Source organism: Solanum dulcamara, chromosome 1 (genome assembly GCF_947179165.1).
Source record: "Solanum dulcamara chromosome 1, daSolDulc1.2, whole genome shotgun sequence".
Classification (NCBI taxonomy): domain Eukaryota; kingdom Viridiplantae; phylum Streptophyta; class Magnoliopsida; order Solanales; family Solanaceae; genus Solanum; species Solanum dulcamara.
In genome coordinates, this window is record NC_077237.1 from 81362864 (window position 1) to 81379754 (window position 16891).

Genomic DNA, 16891 nt, shown 5'->3' on the forward strand with positions numbered 1-16891 from the left:
AGATTCAACAAAGTAGCAGAGAGATGGATCTTGCTATTTTTTTTATTTTTTATTTTTATTATTTCAGTCGTTTCAATTCAAGTGTTTTAATTTAACTGGACATAAAGTTAAAGAAATAAAGGGAGATTTTTGAACCTCGTGATCTTAAATTAAAGATGTTTGTAGACCTTTAAATTTGTAGTCTTAAATTTGTCACAAAGAATATTGAAATTAAAATTTACTAAATATTGAAAAAGACAAAAAATGAAAGTAAATTAAAACACTTAAATTAAGATCTAAAGGGTATTATATTTGTGTACACAAATTAAGTCTTTAGATTCTAAATATTAAGGCTCATGAATATATTTTCAACTCAATTTAGCTGCTAATTAATTTAAGTAGTGTAAAGGTAATACGATGAACTAACTTTAGGAACCGTATACTATATTTACTTTTATGGCAATCAGACAGAACGATAATAAAGTACACCCATCCTTTTAAAATTTTGAATACACTTCTGATCATAACGATTGCATATTCAATTAATTCTACTTATTAGGATAATTCCCTTCACTAACATAATTATATTATATATGTATATATATATATATATATATATGATATTAGTAATTTATGAAAGTAAAAATCAGCATGGTGGCATGTGAGGAGGAGGCAAAATGTGTTGTTCTGGTCTGTGTCCATTTTTCACTATAAATACAGTCTGCATCCCCCATGTAAAATGTCTCTCAATATGACAGTGCATAATCCAAACTCCTACAACAAATAATAATTAAATTAGAAATTAAGAATGGGTACGTTAAATAAAATATATATAGTAGTAGTATTAGTGTGTATAACTTAAATCCGATAAGTAAAAATGATAATGCAAGTTATTAAGCAAGATTTATATACTCTAATTGTACTTATAATGTACTTAATAACACTAATTAAGATATGTATTTGACTAAATTAATTAGCATAATCTACTCATATATAGCAAAATGTAAAGATTTATCGAAATACTTTTTGAAAGTTTGTTCAGGAATAAATTTGAAAAAAGAATTAACATTAATAACTATAACTTCTAGATTTTTAATTTTTTTTGGGTAAAAAAAAAGAATCACTTTATTTTTTTGGACCAAATATTTGAACGGCAAATCTAGTAAAATTGATAACAAACCAACCTTCTATCATAGATTAAACTATACAACAACAAACTCAGTATAATTCTACCATATGGGTCATAGATTAAATTATATATATTGATAATGTAAGAATTTTTTTTTATAATACTATCAGTGTATATAACTTAAATTCGATATGTGAAAACGAAAGACATATATACCTGGATTGTCTGCTCTGAATCTAATAGCAATCCAACCATTTTTAGGCACAGCGACATTGTTCCTTCTAGGTGGATCAACAAGATTATAATTCTTGGGATCATATTTTTCATCAAAATTACCTAATCCCCAACCAACAACATAAAAATTGTACCCATGTAGATGCATTGGATGGTCTAATCCAGTTACCAAATTTGTCCCTTGCAACACCAACTCAACTGTCGTATTATACTCCAATACTTTCACTTGCGTCCCAAATTCAGGCAATTCAAGCTCTAAAGGCAGGACATCATCAGTATAATTAAAAATATACGGCGGAAAATTTGGAAATTCGGTCCCAAACACGCCCTTGACGCGATTATAATAATACGCCTCAAGTATATTATACGTTGGAGGCGTCACAAAACTTATATTGTTCATGCTAGCAAATAATCGCGTTCTGTTTGGTCCTTGACATGTTGTAAGTACATTTGTACTGCTACCATTTTTTGGGCAAGGCAATAAGTTGACTGAGACAGTTGAAATCAACCTTGTTTTTACATTAATCGGTACGGATATCGGGTAGCGTTTTGAGGATAAACTTTTTAGACTACCACTGAAATTAACTGCTGAAGGTGTATCATAGTAAGAAGGTAAATAAGGGAGTGAAATAAGTGTATTATTATTTTTATAATTTCCTTCATATTTTACTATGGCTGTAGTAGTTGTATTACCAAATTGGACATTTGTACCATTAGTATATGCTCTAGCAGCTATATAATAAAAATTATTAGGTTGTTGATTGGCTTTTAATAGACAATCAAATGTTTGTCCAGGACTTATGGTTATGAAATCTCTTGTCAATTGCTTTGTGTAGCTTCCATCTGTTCCAACAACTGTTAATTTGTGATTTGAAATTGCAAAGAAAAGAATTTCATTCAGTGCAGCATTTAAAATCCTTAATAGATAAGTTTTTCCAGATTTAACTTCTAGCTTGAAAGTTCCTGCCCAAAAGAAAAAAAAAAGTATATATGAAGAAAGATAAGGAAAATGTATATTAAAATGGGCAAATTAAAGTTTTAGATTTAACTTATACATGCCATAAAGATCTTTTTTATATTCTCGGTGTATTTAATGATGAAGTTTAACTTATACACACCGATAATAATAATAATAATAAAAGAGTTACACTATTATTTTGTTTTCAAGACCACAAATTTCACTTTTTAGGGGATGGCCATGTGTATCATTTAAGTAACTTAATAGTGTGAAAATTATATTAGATATATTGTCTATTTCTAAAAGTTAAAACTCCATATAAGATTTTGTTAGGCGTAGGATAACAATTTTGTTTTCTCTTTTTGATTTTTTATTTGATGTCTGATACCATATTGAAATTCAATTAATTCAAATTCAACGTCGGGCTCTCAGCAATTAATAGTGAGGGATTAATAATCAAATGTGTCACTATCTTGTTATATATAACCAATAATAGGAAAATGATGAGTTCAATGCTACCTACCATGATTTGAACATGGGTAAAAATCACCAGGCTGACCATTGATCATAAAAGCATCAGAATTTTTAGGTTGACCTCCTGACTCAACAAATTCCTTTAAAACCTCCACAACACTATCCTTCCACCACTCACCTAACAATAATCAAATTTACAAAAAAAAAAAGAAGTTTGGTGAGTTTTTTAACTAAAAGATAATTACATCTAACTTACAATATATAATATAACAATAATTGTAAAATAGGATGTTTAGAAGGAATAATAGTACCTAAAATAATTGGTATTTCAGCTTGAGGCTTAGGGAAAGGATAACTAGTACCGGGCTTCGGATAAACAATAATGGCACCATGAACCGTGGCACGCGCCCACGCGCTGTGCGCGTGCCACCAAATAGTGCCTTCTTCATCGGAAAGTATGACTTTTTGCTTGAATTTGGAGCCTGATTGAATTGGACATTGGGTGATATATTCAGGGCCATCTGACCAGGAATTTCGCGGTTGTTTCACTCCATGCCTGATATATACATATTTTTTGAAATACAATCACCAAACTATGTTGAGTTATTTTTCAACAACAACGCCTCAAAGATAAAATTCAGGACCGTCAGAATTTATCATTTTTTGTATATGGTACTATGTTGAGTTATTTTTCCATCACAAAGATTAATTCTATGAGTTTGGTGCAATAAACTGAAAGTTGGATGACTATCCGTGAAATTAATTTGACTATATGTCTGCTTTATCATCAAGTTATTTAGGATTAGTCATATATACACTAACAATCATCAAGTTATTTAGGATTAGTCATATATACACTAACTAAATTAAGTGCTGGACATGGAGTTCATGTACTACACATAAAGGGTATATACTATTCGAGTACGAGTTAAATAGAACTCTCTTAAAAAATTCATTTAATATGTACATATTATTATAATATTAGACTGCAGTAACTCAAAAGAGCTAAAATTTTAAATTCATAATATCAAATCTTGAATTCGTCTCGAAATATATAGGGTATATATACTTCTTACCAATGAATAGTGATATTGTACTTGCTTTTGTTATAGACATGAACAATAAGAGTAGATCCTTTGTTGGCATAGAGGATCGGCCCAGGAAACATGCCATTCACAGTTAGAATTTTCTTTGATTTGCAGAGTCTTTCGAAAGAAGCTTCTTTAACCTGCCACACAACGTTAATTCATGTACAACATATATATGTACAAATTATTAACTATCGTACCTAGGAACTTAAAATAGCTAAAATTCTGAATCAATAAATTTTAAATTCTTGAGGAAACTGCAATATGTTTAATTGAAGAAGGTGATAATATATAAATGGTACTCACAATGAAATGATAGTGGTTGGCAAAAACTACGTTGGCAAGAAGAAGTATGAGACATAAAGTAAATGTTTTCATAGACATCTTTTTTGGAGACTCAAATTATTATTAACTCTGATTGATCAAGGAATTTATAATGGTGGAGGGAGTAATTGAATTATAGAACTAATGAATGTAAAGTAGACAACAAATTAAAGGGTCAATTAAATGTTGCACACTAGAAATACTATCAAGAAAATGTTAAGGTCATATAATGAATTATTCGGACTATGCCTTAGTATAGAAATTACGTATTAGGTATGATAATTGTCAGAGTCAGAGATTGATGGGGCTAGAATTTTTAGTTTATGAGTTTTAAAACCTGTACAATTATTTTTATTGATTAAGTTCTCGATAGATTACTCATACATGTAAAATGAATTTGTCAATTCAAATACAGAGCTTGAATCTAAGTTGATGAGTTTTATCGAACTCATAACCACAATGTTGGCTCTGTCCCTGAATACAATCATACAGGTCAAACACGTGAGGAAAATTCTTTTTTTTTTCATAATAAGGAGGTAAGATTCGAACTCAATACTTCTGTCTACTTTGATATCACGTGAAATATGTGACCATTGTAAGTTGTGACCCACGTAGTAGTATTTGGTTTATTACAAGAAATCATTCATTTCTAACGCAAACAATCAAAATTAGGTTAGTCGATAATGTTTTCAGTGAGGTTTTGTCAGGGAATTGCTTACGAACGAATACTCAAGTTTCGACCAAACCTCCTATAGAAATTAGAAAATTATTAGTGGTGAAGGTTCTTAGAGTTGATCTCATTTCATTTTTGAAAATATCCATTGATATTTACGATTTATTGTAATTTTAATAAATTTGACACATAAATTCTGTATCAAAATATTGAGTTCAGATGAACTTAATCGATGCTCCCAACATTGCATCGACATTTAATTTCGATCGACTATATATATTCGGTAGCCATTTTGAACCGTGTGTTTCGTCAATTATGATTAAGATTATTTTTCAACGTACCTCTAAGAATAGAAACAAATTATATATATATATATATATATATATATATATATATATATATATATATATATTCACCCGGATTTCCCCGATTTTTTTATCTTACCTTGTTCATTTCATCTTGTTAACTTAAGTTCTTAATAACTTCATCTTTAACCCCACCTCGGACATACATATGGCAACACATGTCCTTTGTCAGCGGACTTTAAATGTCAACCTTTTTTCTAGGAATTTACAGGTTAATTCATAGTCGTTATTAAGAAGTTAACAATCTAATCATACACTAAGGGTAAATAATTAAACTTGAATAATAATTTACATAATAAAGCAGTAAATCAAAGTAACATCATATTTTTTGGGGAAAATCAAGTGAAAAACTATAAGAGACACATGATTAAACTGAGAGAGGTTTCCCTTTCGGGAACCCCCCGAAGAATTTGAAATCGAAAGACTTCACACCCACACAATCACACTTATTATTATTTCAAACTTTAGTACAAATTAGAGAAAGGTTTTAGGAAAGTAGGATCTGTGTATATGAAAGGGAAGGGAAATATGTTGAAAGTTTTTCTATCTAAGGATTCTCAAAGCTCTACTCCTTCTGTCTACTAACTCACTCTTATATAGACTTAAAGATATGAAATGAAAGGCCTAGGACACGCTACGTGGATCAATTATTTATGGCCGATATATTGATAAGATTTTCTTAATAATGCGCATCGGGTACTCATTGGGCTTCATCGTCACATTCATTATTAATTGTATCTTTCAATACTGACAGACATCTTGACTTAGACAAATGCGTGCTTATCAATAGTTTTTCCCTTGGCGGATAGTGATAAAGTGACAACACTTACAAGACACTTGTGGGCATACCCACATGGCACACTATGTACATTCATAATTAGCAATCCATTCATCTTTATGTCTTTCCACCTTTATCGAATTAGCTGCATCATCTTTGTCGTTGCCTTCTGGATATATCCGTATTCTATGTTTCTAGATTATAGAAAGCAATAGAGTCAAAACTCATGCCTAAATCGTCGTCTTCATATGGGTCTTGGGCATCCCTGATAATTATTGTTCCCATAGTCTCCTTCTAAACTTAGTGTTCTTATTGGGCTGGTATTGGTATCTTCTTCTGACTGTATTTCTTCATTTTCTGAATTTGGATTGTCCTTACTAATAATATGCTTATCATGTCCATGGTCTTAAAAAATGCTCTAAAGTCAGCTTAATTATGGCTTCAATTTTATTATTTTTTTTCTTTTTTATAGCCATATTCTTCTTAGAATTACCTTTGTGGAAAGTTTTAGGTAATCTTCTTCATGAGGAAGAAGATTCCTCTTCTTCACTTTTTGACAAAGTGACAGCCATTAACGGATTTGATATGTCTTTACCGGCCACCGTTTGAATCAGACTAGCTATACATTGATCTAGTACAGTAGGTTTCTGAGCATTCAGAGAGGAATGCACACCATTCTCATCAATTTTTGATTGAGATGGAGAACTCATGTCTTCAATCTGAGTACTTGTATTATTTGTTTTGGAAACAAACTTCCCTTGGAAGGTTTCAAGCTGCTTCAAGAGTCTCATGTTTTCTTGAACGAGAGCCTCATTTTTGGTATTTAGTCTTTTGAAGGCTTCGATCATGATGGAGCAATGATCACAAAAAATAATTTTATCGGTATATTTTTGGATGTTGTATTGAGGGGCTTGGTTTGAATTTTGTCTGAGTGCTGGTGAAATATAATAATTTGGGCCAAGTATTCCTCTTGTATAGTCTAGAGCTTCAGTAAAATTATTAAAACCTTTAAAAAGAGGATTTCTTACCCCATTTATTGAGTCTATAACTTCCAACTAGGTCTGGAGAACACCATTTGTTTTACCATGTATGACAACATAATATTTAAATTTATTTTCTCTATTTTTGTCTGAAAAATATTGACATAAAGCATTATTTGCGGCAATAAAATGTTTAGTGTCTTGCTTATTATAAGCTATCCACAAATTATCTACCAAGCATTTCTGAGTTTTATCTATATTACAGCCTGACAATATTCTGAAGGATAGGTTACATTGAGGATAGGAGATTAAATTGAATTTACCAAAGTAGATTCTTTCCATCATCTCAATGGAGAGGTCTAAAATTACTCTTACCTAGTAGTGTCTGAGCATATGAGTCTGCTTAGGCTACACTCTTGCCTTTGTCTGCTGGCTGTAGGCCAGTTGGTTTCATGCTAAAACATAATTTATTTAATTAGTTTTAAGTTGTAATCTACTTAATTGATCAGATAAGTTATTATCCTTTCCTTTTACATATTCAAAGACTACGTTATTATATATAGATATAACATCCATAAAATTTAACTATCTTCTTTTACTGCTTGCTTTACTATTTATTGTTTGGTGAAATTTGACTATTGCCTCACAATCTGTTGTTACTAATATTTCTTCTTCATTTAATATGTATAATTTAAAACTATTTAATTCATATATTATTGCTAAGACTTCTGCGTCTATACTACTCATATTTCCCTTTTTTTTATATTTACCTCTCTGATAGACACATATTTTTTCTTCATTTTTACTACTATATTTACTAGGTCTGGTTTTCAAAACAGCTCCCCATCCCAACTGACTTCCATCAGTTTGTACTATTAAATAATCGGTTTCAAGGGAAATTTGTAAGTCTGGTATATTTTTAACTTTTTCTTTAATTTATTTGATTAATTTATTGTCTTCTGCATTAAAATATTTCTGTCCTTTATTTCCCGTTTTAGCATATAAAGGTCCCGCTATTTTTCCTAAGTCTTGGATAAAATTTCTAGCATAATTTACTAGTCCTAGGAATTTTTGTAAATCCTTTGTATTATCTAGTTTGTCTGGCATGTCTAGTACTTTTTTAGCTATATGTGGTTGTAATTTTATTTTTCCTTCGCCTATTGTTACACCTAGGAAATTAATATGAGTCTTATACAATTTCATTTTCTTTTTACTAATTATTATTCCATGTCTAACGAATAACTTGAAAACCGTTTGTAAATGTCCTAAGTGTTCTTGTATATTTTTACTAAATACTAGAACATCATCTAAATAAATTAGTATGAAGTTTTTATAATCTCTGAATATATTATCCATTTTTCTTTGAAAAATGGATGATGTTGTCTTTAACCCAAAAGGCATGGCTAGCCACTCAAAATATCCTTCGGGACAAGTAAATGTTGTCTATTCTATATTTTCGGGATGCATTTTTACTTGCCAGTATCCAGATTTACAATCAAATATACTAAATAGTTTTTTTACCTTGCATTCTATTTATTAGCTCATTTTTGTCTGGTAATTTATATGCGTCTGTTCTTGTATTATCATTTAATATTTTGTAATTTATTACCATTTAGATTTTTCTCTTACTTGCTCACTGTGATTTCTTACCATAAATGCAGTCGATCTATGTTTAGAAGTGGACCGTCTTATTACTTCTAATTTTAATAATTCCTTAATTTGTTTACTAAATTCTTCTGTTTCTTCGTTATTAGCTTCAATAGCTGTTGTTTATATATTGTATTCTGGGTTAATTATGTCTAGTTTACACATAATCTTATTACTTTCCCAATGTACTAATGTGTTTTCACCAATTATTTCCATTCCATCTAGTATTGATATTATATTATCTAAATTCATAGGATTTTTTATTGTTCCTAAAGCATGTATTCCTTTTTGAAAATTATAGAAATCAGTTTCTATATTTATTAAAGTGTAGTCTTTTTCTATATCTTCTAAGTATGATTGTTCTAAATATTCTTCATATTTTTCATTCATGTTTTGTAAGGTACAACTACTTTTAGTACTGCAATCTGTGCAACAAACGGTTGTATCTTCTTTTGCCGTTAATTGAGATCTCCCTTTAGAAGGTTTGTCTTTAATTTGTACTGGGTATATGTTGTATTTCTAAATAACATTATTCCATCTCTAGAAAACAAACAGCTTCCATTATTTTGTATAAGGAAGTGCAATCCTATTACCAGATCTGTTTTGATATCTAAGTCTTTAGCCAGAATTTTATACATATTGTACGTAGGTTTGTAGAATTCATTACATGTATTGATAAAACTTATTTGAGCTTTGTCTATGTAATGATTGTAAAAATTATAAGCTCCATCCATTTGTAGTGCTGATATAGGTTCTTTAATTATTTTTAGTATTTTTGCTGGCAGTATCCTTTTATTTATAAGACAATTTGTACATCCTATATCTACTAATGCTAGAGTTTCTATTTCTATATCTTTAATTTTAATTCTAGCTAACACTTTTATTGTTCCAAATTGTTTGTCTTCATTACATATAAGGCTAGTATTATTTTCTTCTATATTCATGAGTTCAGATTCTATATTGTCGAGGTGTATTGTTCCTTGTGCAGTTTCTTCTATATCTACCTTTTGTTTTCCTCTCTCAAGGTAGACTATCTTTGTTCAAGTTCATTTAATCTGATTTCTAGAGTTAGTAGCCTTAAATTAGTAACTGAATCTTTTACTGGTAAGTTTTCTTGTTGTTTTCCTATTTTTACTTCTAACTTAGCTTATATGCAAGTTATACATGCTTCCATGTAACAATTTTGGCATTTGACCCTATTTGTTCTACTTAGATATCACTTACAGATACTACATTGGTTACAATCAATTCCCTTATATCTTTCAAAGTTATGACTACATTATTGCCCTATATTCATCATAGTACTTAATTGTAAGTCTTCTAAATTTAACATTCCTCTTTCTAGTTTTACTTCATTTATGTGGTTTTCTTCTTCAGAATGTGAAGATTCAGACTGAGTTTTTTCTGCTACCTCAATATTTACTATAGAGTATATACTTTCAGTATCGGACATATATTCATCTACATTTAAAAGTGTTTCTTGTAGTTCTTCTACTAATTGAGAGTTTCTTGTCTTACTATTATTTCTTTTAGGACATATATTAGCTAGATGTTCTATACTACCACATGTATAACATTCTAATTTGTTTTTATAATTTCTATCATTCTTGTATTTTCTAACATGTCTTTCTCTATTTTAATAAGGTTTTTAGCTGAGAATCTTTTTAAGTAGTATTTTTTATGTTTGTTTGACCGGTTGTTATAATAAGGTCATTTTTTGCATTTTCTTTGCTTGTGTGGTTTTTTATCATAAGTCTGAGTTGTATAAATTACAGATTTACAGAAATTCATATCATTCTGTTTGAGTTGCTTCTATATTTGTATGTTAGTACACCTTTATTGTAGTATTTTCATTACATGTTGTATTTTTTGTCTTATTGACTATAAAGCAGTAGGGTTTTGTTCTACCCCTACTCTTTTATACCATCTTTCTTCTATTTCTCTTTCTAAAGCTCCTGATAATTTATGAAATAATTTTTTACCTAGCTCATCGTTAAAGGTATTACCACTAACTATGCAATAATAAAAGTAATCTTTAAGAAAATCTTTAATATGCATTCAATTTTGTAACATCCCCTAAAAACGTTGTATACGATGTTTCAATTTTTGCCTAAACATGATACAGCCTCTGTATTTTGGTCATAACTTTTCATAGTAATATCCAAATTGAGTGATTCAAATTTCTGAGTAACCACAAGATCATTACCTACAACTTTTATGAAGACCATAGTTTAAGATTCGGAGGTTACGTAGGTCAAATAAATTAATCTTTGTAAGGTAGGATGCTGTGACGGAAATGAGTGTTTATAGAAGAAAAATCATATCTCACTGTAGATTTATCCAAATTGGTTGATTCTTGAACTATATGAAACTAGACTTCCATATCTACAATTTTTATGAAGACACCAAATCCTAATAAGGAATTTATCTTATTCAAACGTAGCTCCCAAAACGAGTATTCTGTCAAAGATAACTCATTTCACCTACCATAGAAAGATCTAGATACATTTGACATCACTCATGACATAAATTGTCCTCCATTTAACATCATCCATGACATCAATATATTCCACTAAATTTTTAGATTTTTATTTATAATTATTTTATTTATTGTTAGGTCCTCTTTCCCACCTATAAATACCCACCTTATTTCCTCATTTTATTCATCAAGCTTTCTCAAGCAAATCTTCTCTCTATACACTTCTTTACACATTCTCAAATATAGTTTTAGTTCTTATTAGTGAAAAAATACTATTCCGATAATTCATATATTTCGGGTAGTACACAAAACGTTCCGGCAAGGAAAAAAAGCTAGGACTCAAGAGTGGTCATTAAGTCTTTCGGTACCAACTAAAGCTTCGGTTTCCAGGTATGTAAGGTTTCAATGAGAGTATTCCTTCCACTCTCATGTCTAAATTATTTTGATTATATGATAAATTATGTTTATTTTCTTTAAGCTTTACTCTAAGTTATGTGGGTGTTTATCCATGGGTTCTTCCACCCATGTAGTCCAAAAACTCTTTCAATTAAATATCTTGATTTCAAGTAATATTTTCTTATGGTAATTCTTATTTTTACTTAATAGTATGAATCATGGTTAAACTAATGATTATTGGTCTATTTTGATGCAACATAATTATATATGTATGAATTGATGGTTTACAAGTAATTCCTCTATTTATCTATTTAAAGGTTCTTGAAATTCATGGTGGGTTGTTTAAAAGCATGATTTTTAATTAATGGATTTCAAAGTATTTATGTATATTTATTTACATACATATTTGCAAGTTGAAGTGATTTGAACCCACCTAGTTTTACTATGTTTTTAATAAAGTTTGACTTGAAAGCTTTGACTCCAATTTATGAAAGCAATATCTATGATAAAAAAGGGAGTCTTATGAAATGAAAGAATGATGAAATGATATGAATGATGGATTCTTTATGCAATAAGGACAATTCTTGCATATTTGAATTATCAAATGTTTTAATGAGCTATTCTACCGAATATGATGTTTGAATTCTCAAGTTATATGCTATGAATATTTTGAAGTATTAAACTATTCCGTGGGATTGACTTAGCACCGAATGAGGCATTGAGGTGGGATTCGGTAAGGGAATCCTAGTAGCAACCCCTTGTCTCATTAACTATGTGCCAACATAGGAGCCCTTGTAGGCTTAGGCTAATGGATCCATAAATAGCCCTTAAAGTTAAAGTTAAAGAAACGAATGAAGTTGACGGAGTTCTACCCGGCAAGTAGTCTCCCCGGCCAACGTAGGGGGTTATGTTGGATTCCATGTAATAGCTCGCATGGTCTTAAATGTCGGTTATGGTTAATTTCCCACAAAATGAAGGTTTTAAAGGATATATATATGATTTATTATGCATACATTAAATTATGTTCCATATTACATAAATGTTTTAATGTTTCCTCAATGTTCATGCATCCTTACATACTTAGTACATTCAAAGTACTAATGCATACTCTTTTGCCTACATGATATCACCATGTAGGGATCAGTGCTCCTCCTCATTCTCCTCCACGTGGCTAGTTGATATTCCATTGAAGACTACTTTTGGTGAGTTCCCATGTTCCGGGAACAATACTCCTTTATCTTTCTAGTTTATGATATGTTAAGATATTTTACTATGGAATTTCTTCTATTATGATTGAGGGTGAGCTAGGGACTTGTCTTAGCCCCGTTAAATTTAATAGTTAGAGGTATTGTTGGACATATGTAAGTTGAAGATTTATTATGATTTCCGCTTGTTTATTTATCATCATTACCTATGAAAGGCTAAAAGAATGCTAAGAGGCTTATTTGAGGTACTTTCGGGTTCCTCATTCGCCATGTCACGTCTAGGCCCTAGGCTTGGGTCGTGACAAACTTGTAATGCTTAACTGTTCTAATTTTATTACTGTATTTCTTTGTAAGGTTAATAGTCCACTATTTGGATCTTCTTCTGTTAATAATACATGTATTTTATTAGCAAAGTTATATGAGTTTGGTCCTAACTCTATTAAACTTTGGAACTCCTGAGGATAAGTTTGTTTATATGCTTCTCATACAACTTTACATGATTCACATAAAAATATTTCTAAGTACCTATACATTGTTTCTACATCTGTTTTTTGATAGTTTTTTATAAAATCTGCTACAACTATTCCTTTCCAGACATCTATAACTGTATTCCACATTTGTGGATCATGAGCAGCTATGTTGAGTATTTTTTCTTCATTTTCTCCTTCCTGTAGTTTAATGGATTCTTCTGACGGCATCCTTCTTCCTGGCGGTTTAATATTGTCTTTTATTTCTGTATCTGGCATAGGCCATGCTTTTCTTGGTAAATTGCTTGTACTATGTACTACATTGGGTGTTACACTAGTTCGTTGGAAGGGACTAGCAATATGAGCACTTGTTGCTTCATTCCTTAATTCTTTGTAGCTTATTAGAGATTTTATATTACTAAAAGATTCTAAGTTGTCTATATTAGGAGTCACTTTGCCTATACATCCTGTATCTTATTTTCTTTGTATATTCTCTTTGCTTTTTCAATAACTTTATCTACATCACATCCTTCTTGGATAATTTCTACATTCATGAACGTTTCTTTTTCCGTTGCTATTGTACTATCAGTGTCTGTATCATCTATTGGATTCATTTACTTGAAGTTTGAGTTTGATATTACAACTCAGAGTCATTTTACCTATAAAACCGATACACATTAACAGATTATTTCCATGATTCATTTCTTCAGTTGCTGCCATGTGATCAGGAGGTCACAAGTTCAAGCCTTGGAAACAGCCTCTGGCAGAAATGCAAGGTAAGGTTGCGTACAATATACCCTTGTGGTCAGACCCTTTCCGGACCCCGCGCATAGCGGGAGCTTTAGTGCACCAGACTGCCCTTTTTATTCATTTCTTCATATCATTTAGTTTGTATTCCTATTTTAATGTGTTTACCGAATTCCTTGAAGTTTATTAAAAAGTCTGGACTGATATAAAATATTCTGTCATTATTAGTCATGTCTACTTCAGTTAGTCCAATTATGAATTTTTTTAAATCCGACCATCTATCATCATATACGACTACTAATACTTTAGAACTTAAATTTTTTCTAGTTAGTCATTTTATTCCTATGACTATTAGTCCCATATGCATTAACATTATGGAAGGAGACTATGATTTTGAAAAAAAATCGAATTTACTAAAGTTAATACTGAAAAGTTCTCTCCTATAGCAGATATTTGTTCTTCTCTATAATGTCTATATAACTGATTATCTCGAGAAAAAATGGAACTTTGTATAAAGCCCTGGGATTTAGTAATTTTAATTGATTTTGTTGAAATATTTGTAAGTCTCTGTCTACATCTACTATTTCATTAAGTTCTTGGTTTTGTTCTTTACTAGGGTGTCTTCGGCGGGATAAAATCCTAGATATAAAATTATTTCCTATCTTGTTGTCTGAATAACTTATCCTTTGGTTGTTTTCGTCGCCTTTGCGTCTTGAATCATGTGGAAAAAGGTCCATAGTTTAAATTTTTTGAGTACGTGTTGTCTTTCTCTATCTATTTGTGGAGTTATTTCTATTCTCTTTAATTAACCAATTAATTCGTCTATTTCGGTGTTCTTTGGAGCCTGAATTTCTGGTTGTTTTTCTTTAATTAACTTATCTGTTTTGATATTTATTTCTATTAACAAAGCTATTATTGTATTATTTTATTTTAGTATAATTTTATCACTTATGCTAGTTGGAATATGTGCCGAATATCCTATTGGATCTTGATGATATTTGGTTACTACTTTTAATGCCTTTTTATAATTTATGTCTTCTTCACTAATGAAAGAGAAATCTGCTCTAGTCTTTGGATTACTATTGTTAAGTTTTTAATCTTTGTAGTTATGTGTTCTATTTGTTCAGTAATTTTGGTCACTACTTGAGTATTTCTTATTTCTAATTCTTTAGGTTTTTCAATAATAGTTTTTACTAACTTTTCTATCTTTGTTTTTGTAGGTATTTTTTCAAGATTGAATTTTGTATTTAAAAATTGAATCTTTCGATCTACTTCTAGTTGTTGAGATTTGAGAAAATCAAAGTTCTGTTCTGTTCTAAATTTAAATATTATGTTGTCATACATGATAAAATAAATGGTGTTCTCCAGACCTGGTTGGAAGTTATAGACTCAATAAATGGGGTAAGAAACCCTCCTTTTAAAGGTTTTAATAATTTTACTGAAGCTCTAGACTATGCCAGAGGAATACTTGGCCCAAATTATTATATTTCACCAGCACTCGGACAGAACCCAAACCAAATCCCTCAATACAACATCCAAAAAGACATCGATAAAATTATTTTTTGTGATCATTGCTCCACCACGACTAAAGCCTTCAAAAGACTAAATGTAACAACCCCTAAAATGTTGTATGTCGGTATTTCAATTCTCGACAAAAATAATACAGCCTTTGTATTTTGGGCATAACTTTTCATAGGTTGGTCCAAATTAGATGATTCAAATTTTTGGGTAATTACAATATCCTTACCTACAACTTTCATGAAGACCATATCTTCAAATTCGGAGTATAAGTAGGTCAAATAAATTAATCTTTGCAAGATATAGTACTGTGACGGAATTGAGTGTTGATAGAAGAAAATTCATATCTCACTGTAGGTTGCTCCAAATTGGTTGATTCTTGAACGATATGAAACTAGACTTCCATATCTACAATTCTTATGAAGAAACCAAATCCTAATAAGGAATTTATCTTATTCAAACGTAGCTTCGAAAATAAGTATTCTGTTAAAAAGAACTCATCTTACCTACCATGGAAACATCTAGATGCATTTGACATCATGCATGACATAAATTGTCCTCCATTTAACATCATCCATGACATCAATATATTCCATTAAATTTTCAGATTTTTCTTTATAATTATTTTATTTATTGTTAGGTCCCTCTTTCCCACCTATAAATACTCACCTTATTTCCTCATTTTATTCATCAAGCTTTCCTAAGCATTTCTTCTTTCTATATACTTCTTCTCAAATATAGTTTTAGTATTAGTAGTATAAAAATACTACTCCGGTTATTCTTATACTCCGGGTAGTACACAAAACGCTCCGGCGAGAAGAAAAGGCTAGGGATCCAAGAGTATTCCAATTCGGAGTAAACCTTCGGATTTAAGGTATGTAAGGCTTTCATAGCATTGGATTGAGTTCGTCCATGCGCCCAATATTTAAATTTATTATAATTGAGTTATAGTTGAGTTTTATTCAAATCTTGAATTCTAGATGAATTAATTCTTCTTCTATTGAGTTTGATATATTTATGCATTAATATTATTATTATTGTTATCTCTCATATTATTGGAATTATTGTTCATGGCTACTTTCCCATGAATCCTAATTGATTTGATGTTCATGAATATTTTTACATATGTTTTGAGTAAAGATGTTGGCTTTTTATTATTTTTTTGATAAAAAGAGAGTTATATGAATTAATACTATATATGTATTTTATTGAGTTTTGAAAGAGTAAAAGAGTTGAATTTGAATGAATTTGAGAAAATGATATTTTGAGCAAAATGTTTTGATGAGATGTAAATGATATTTTTGGAAGTATAATGATTGATGAACATGAAATGAGATGAGTTTGATGATTTAAATTAAAGTCCAATGAGACTAGATGATAAGTTTAATATGAGCACATATTTTGGGAGTAGTATTGAGCACCGAGTTGGGTAAGAGTTTAATTGACTCAA

General features: G+C 30.3%; 1 protein-coding gene across 1 annotated transcript; it reads right to left on the minus strand.

Annotated features, from left to right (window-relative positions):
* Positions 1-625: 625 nt before the first annotated feature.
* On the minus strand, positions 626-4246 carry LOC129889530 (laccase-15-like). Its single transcript, XM_055964861.1, has 6 exons — positions 4169-4246; positions 3851-4002; positions 3086-3330; positions 2824-2952; positions 1325-2305; positions 626-753 (listed from the first exon to the last, which is right to left on the minus strand). The coding sequence occupies exons 1-6, from the start codon at positions 4244-4246 to the stop codon at positions 626-628; spliced, it is 1713 nt and encodes a 570-aa protein (XP_055820836.1).
* Between the last annotated feature and the right edge of the window lie 12645 nt (positions 4247-16891).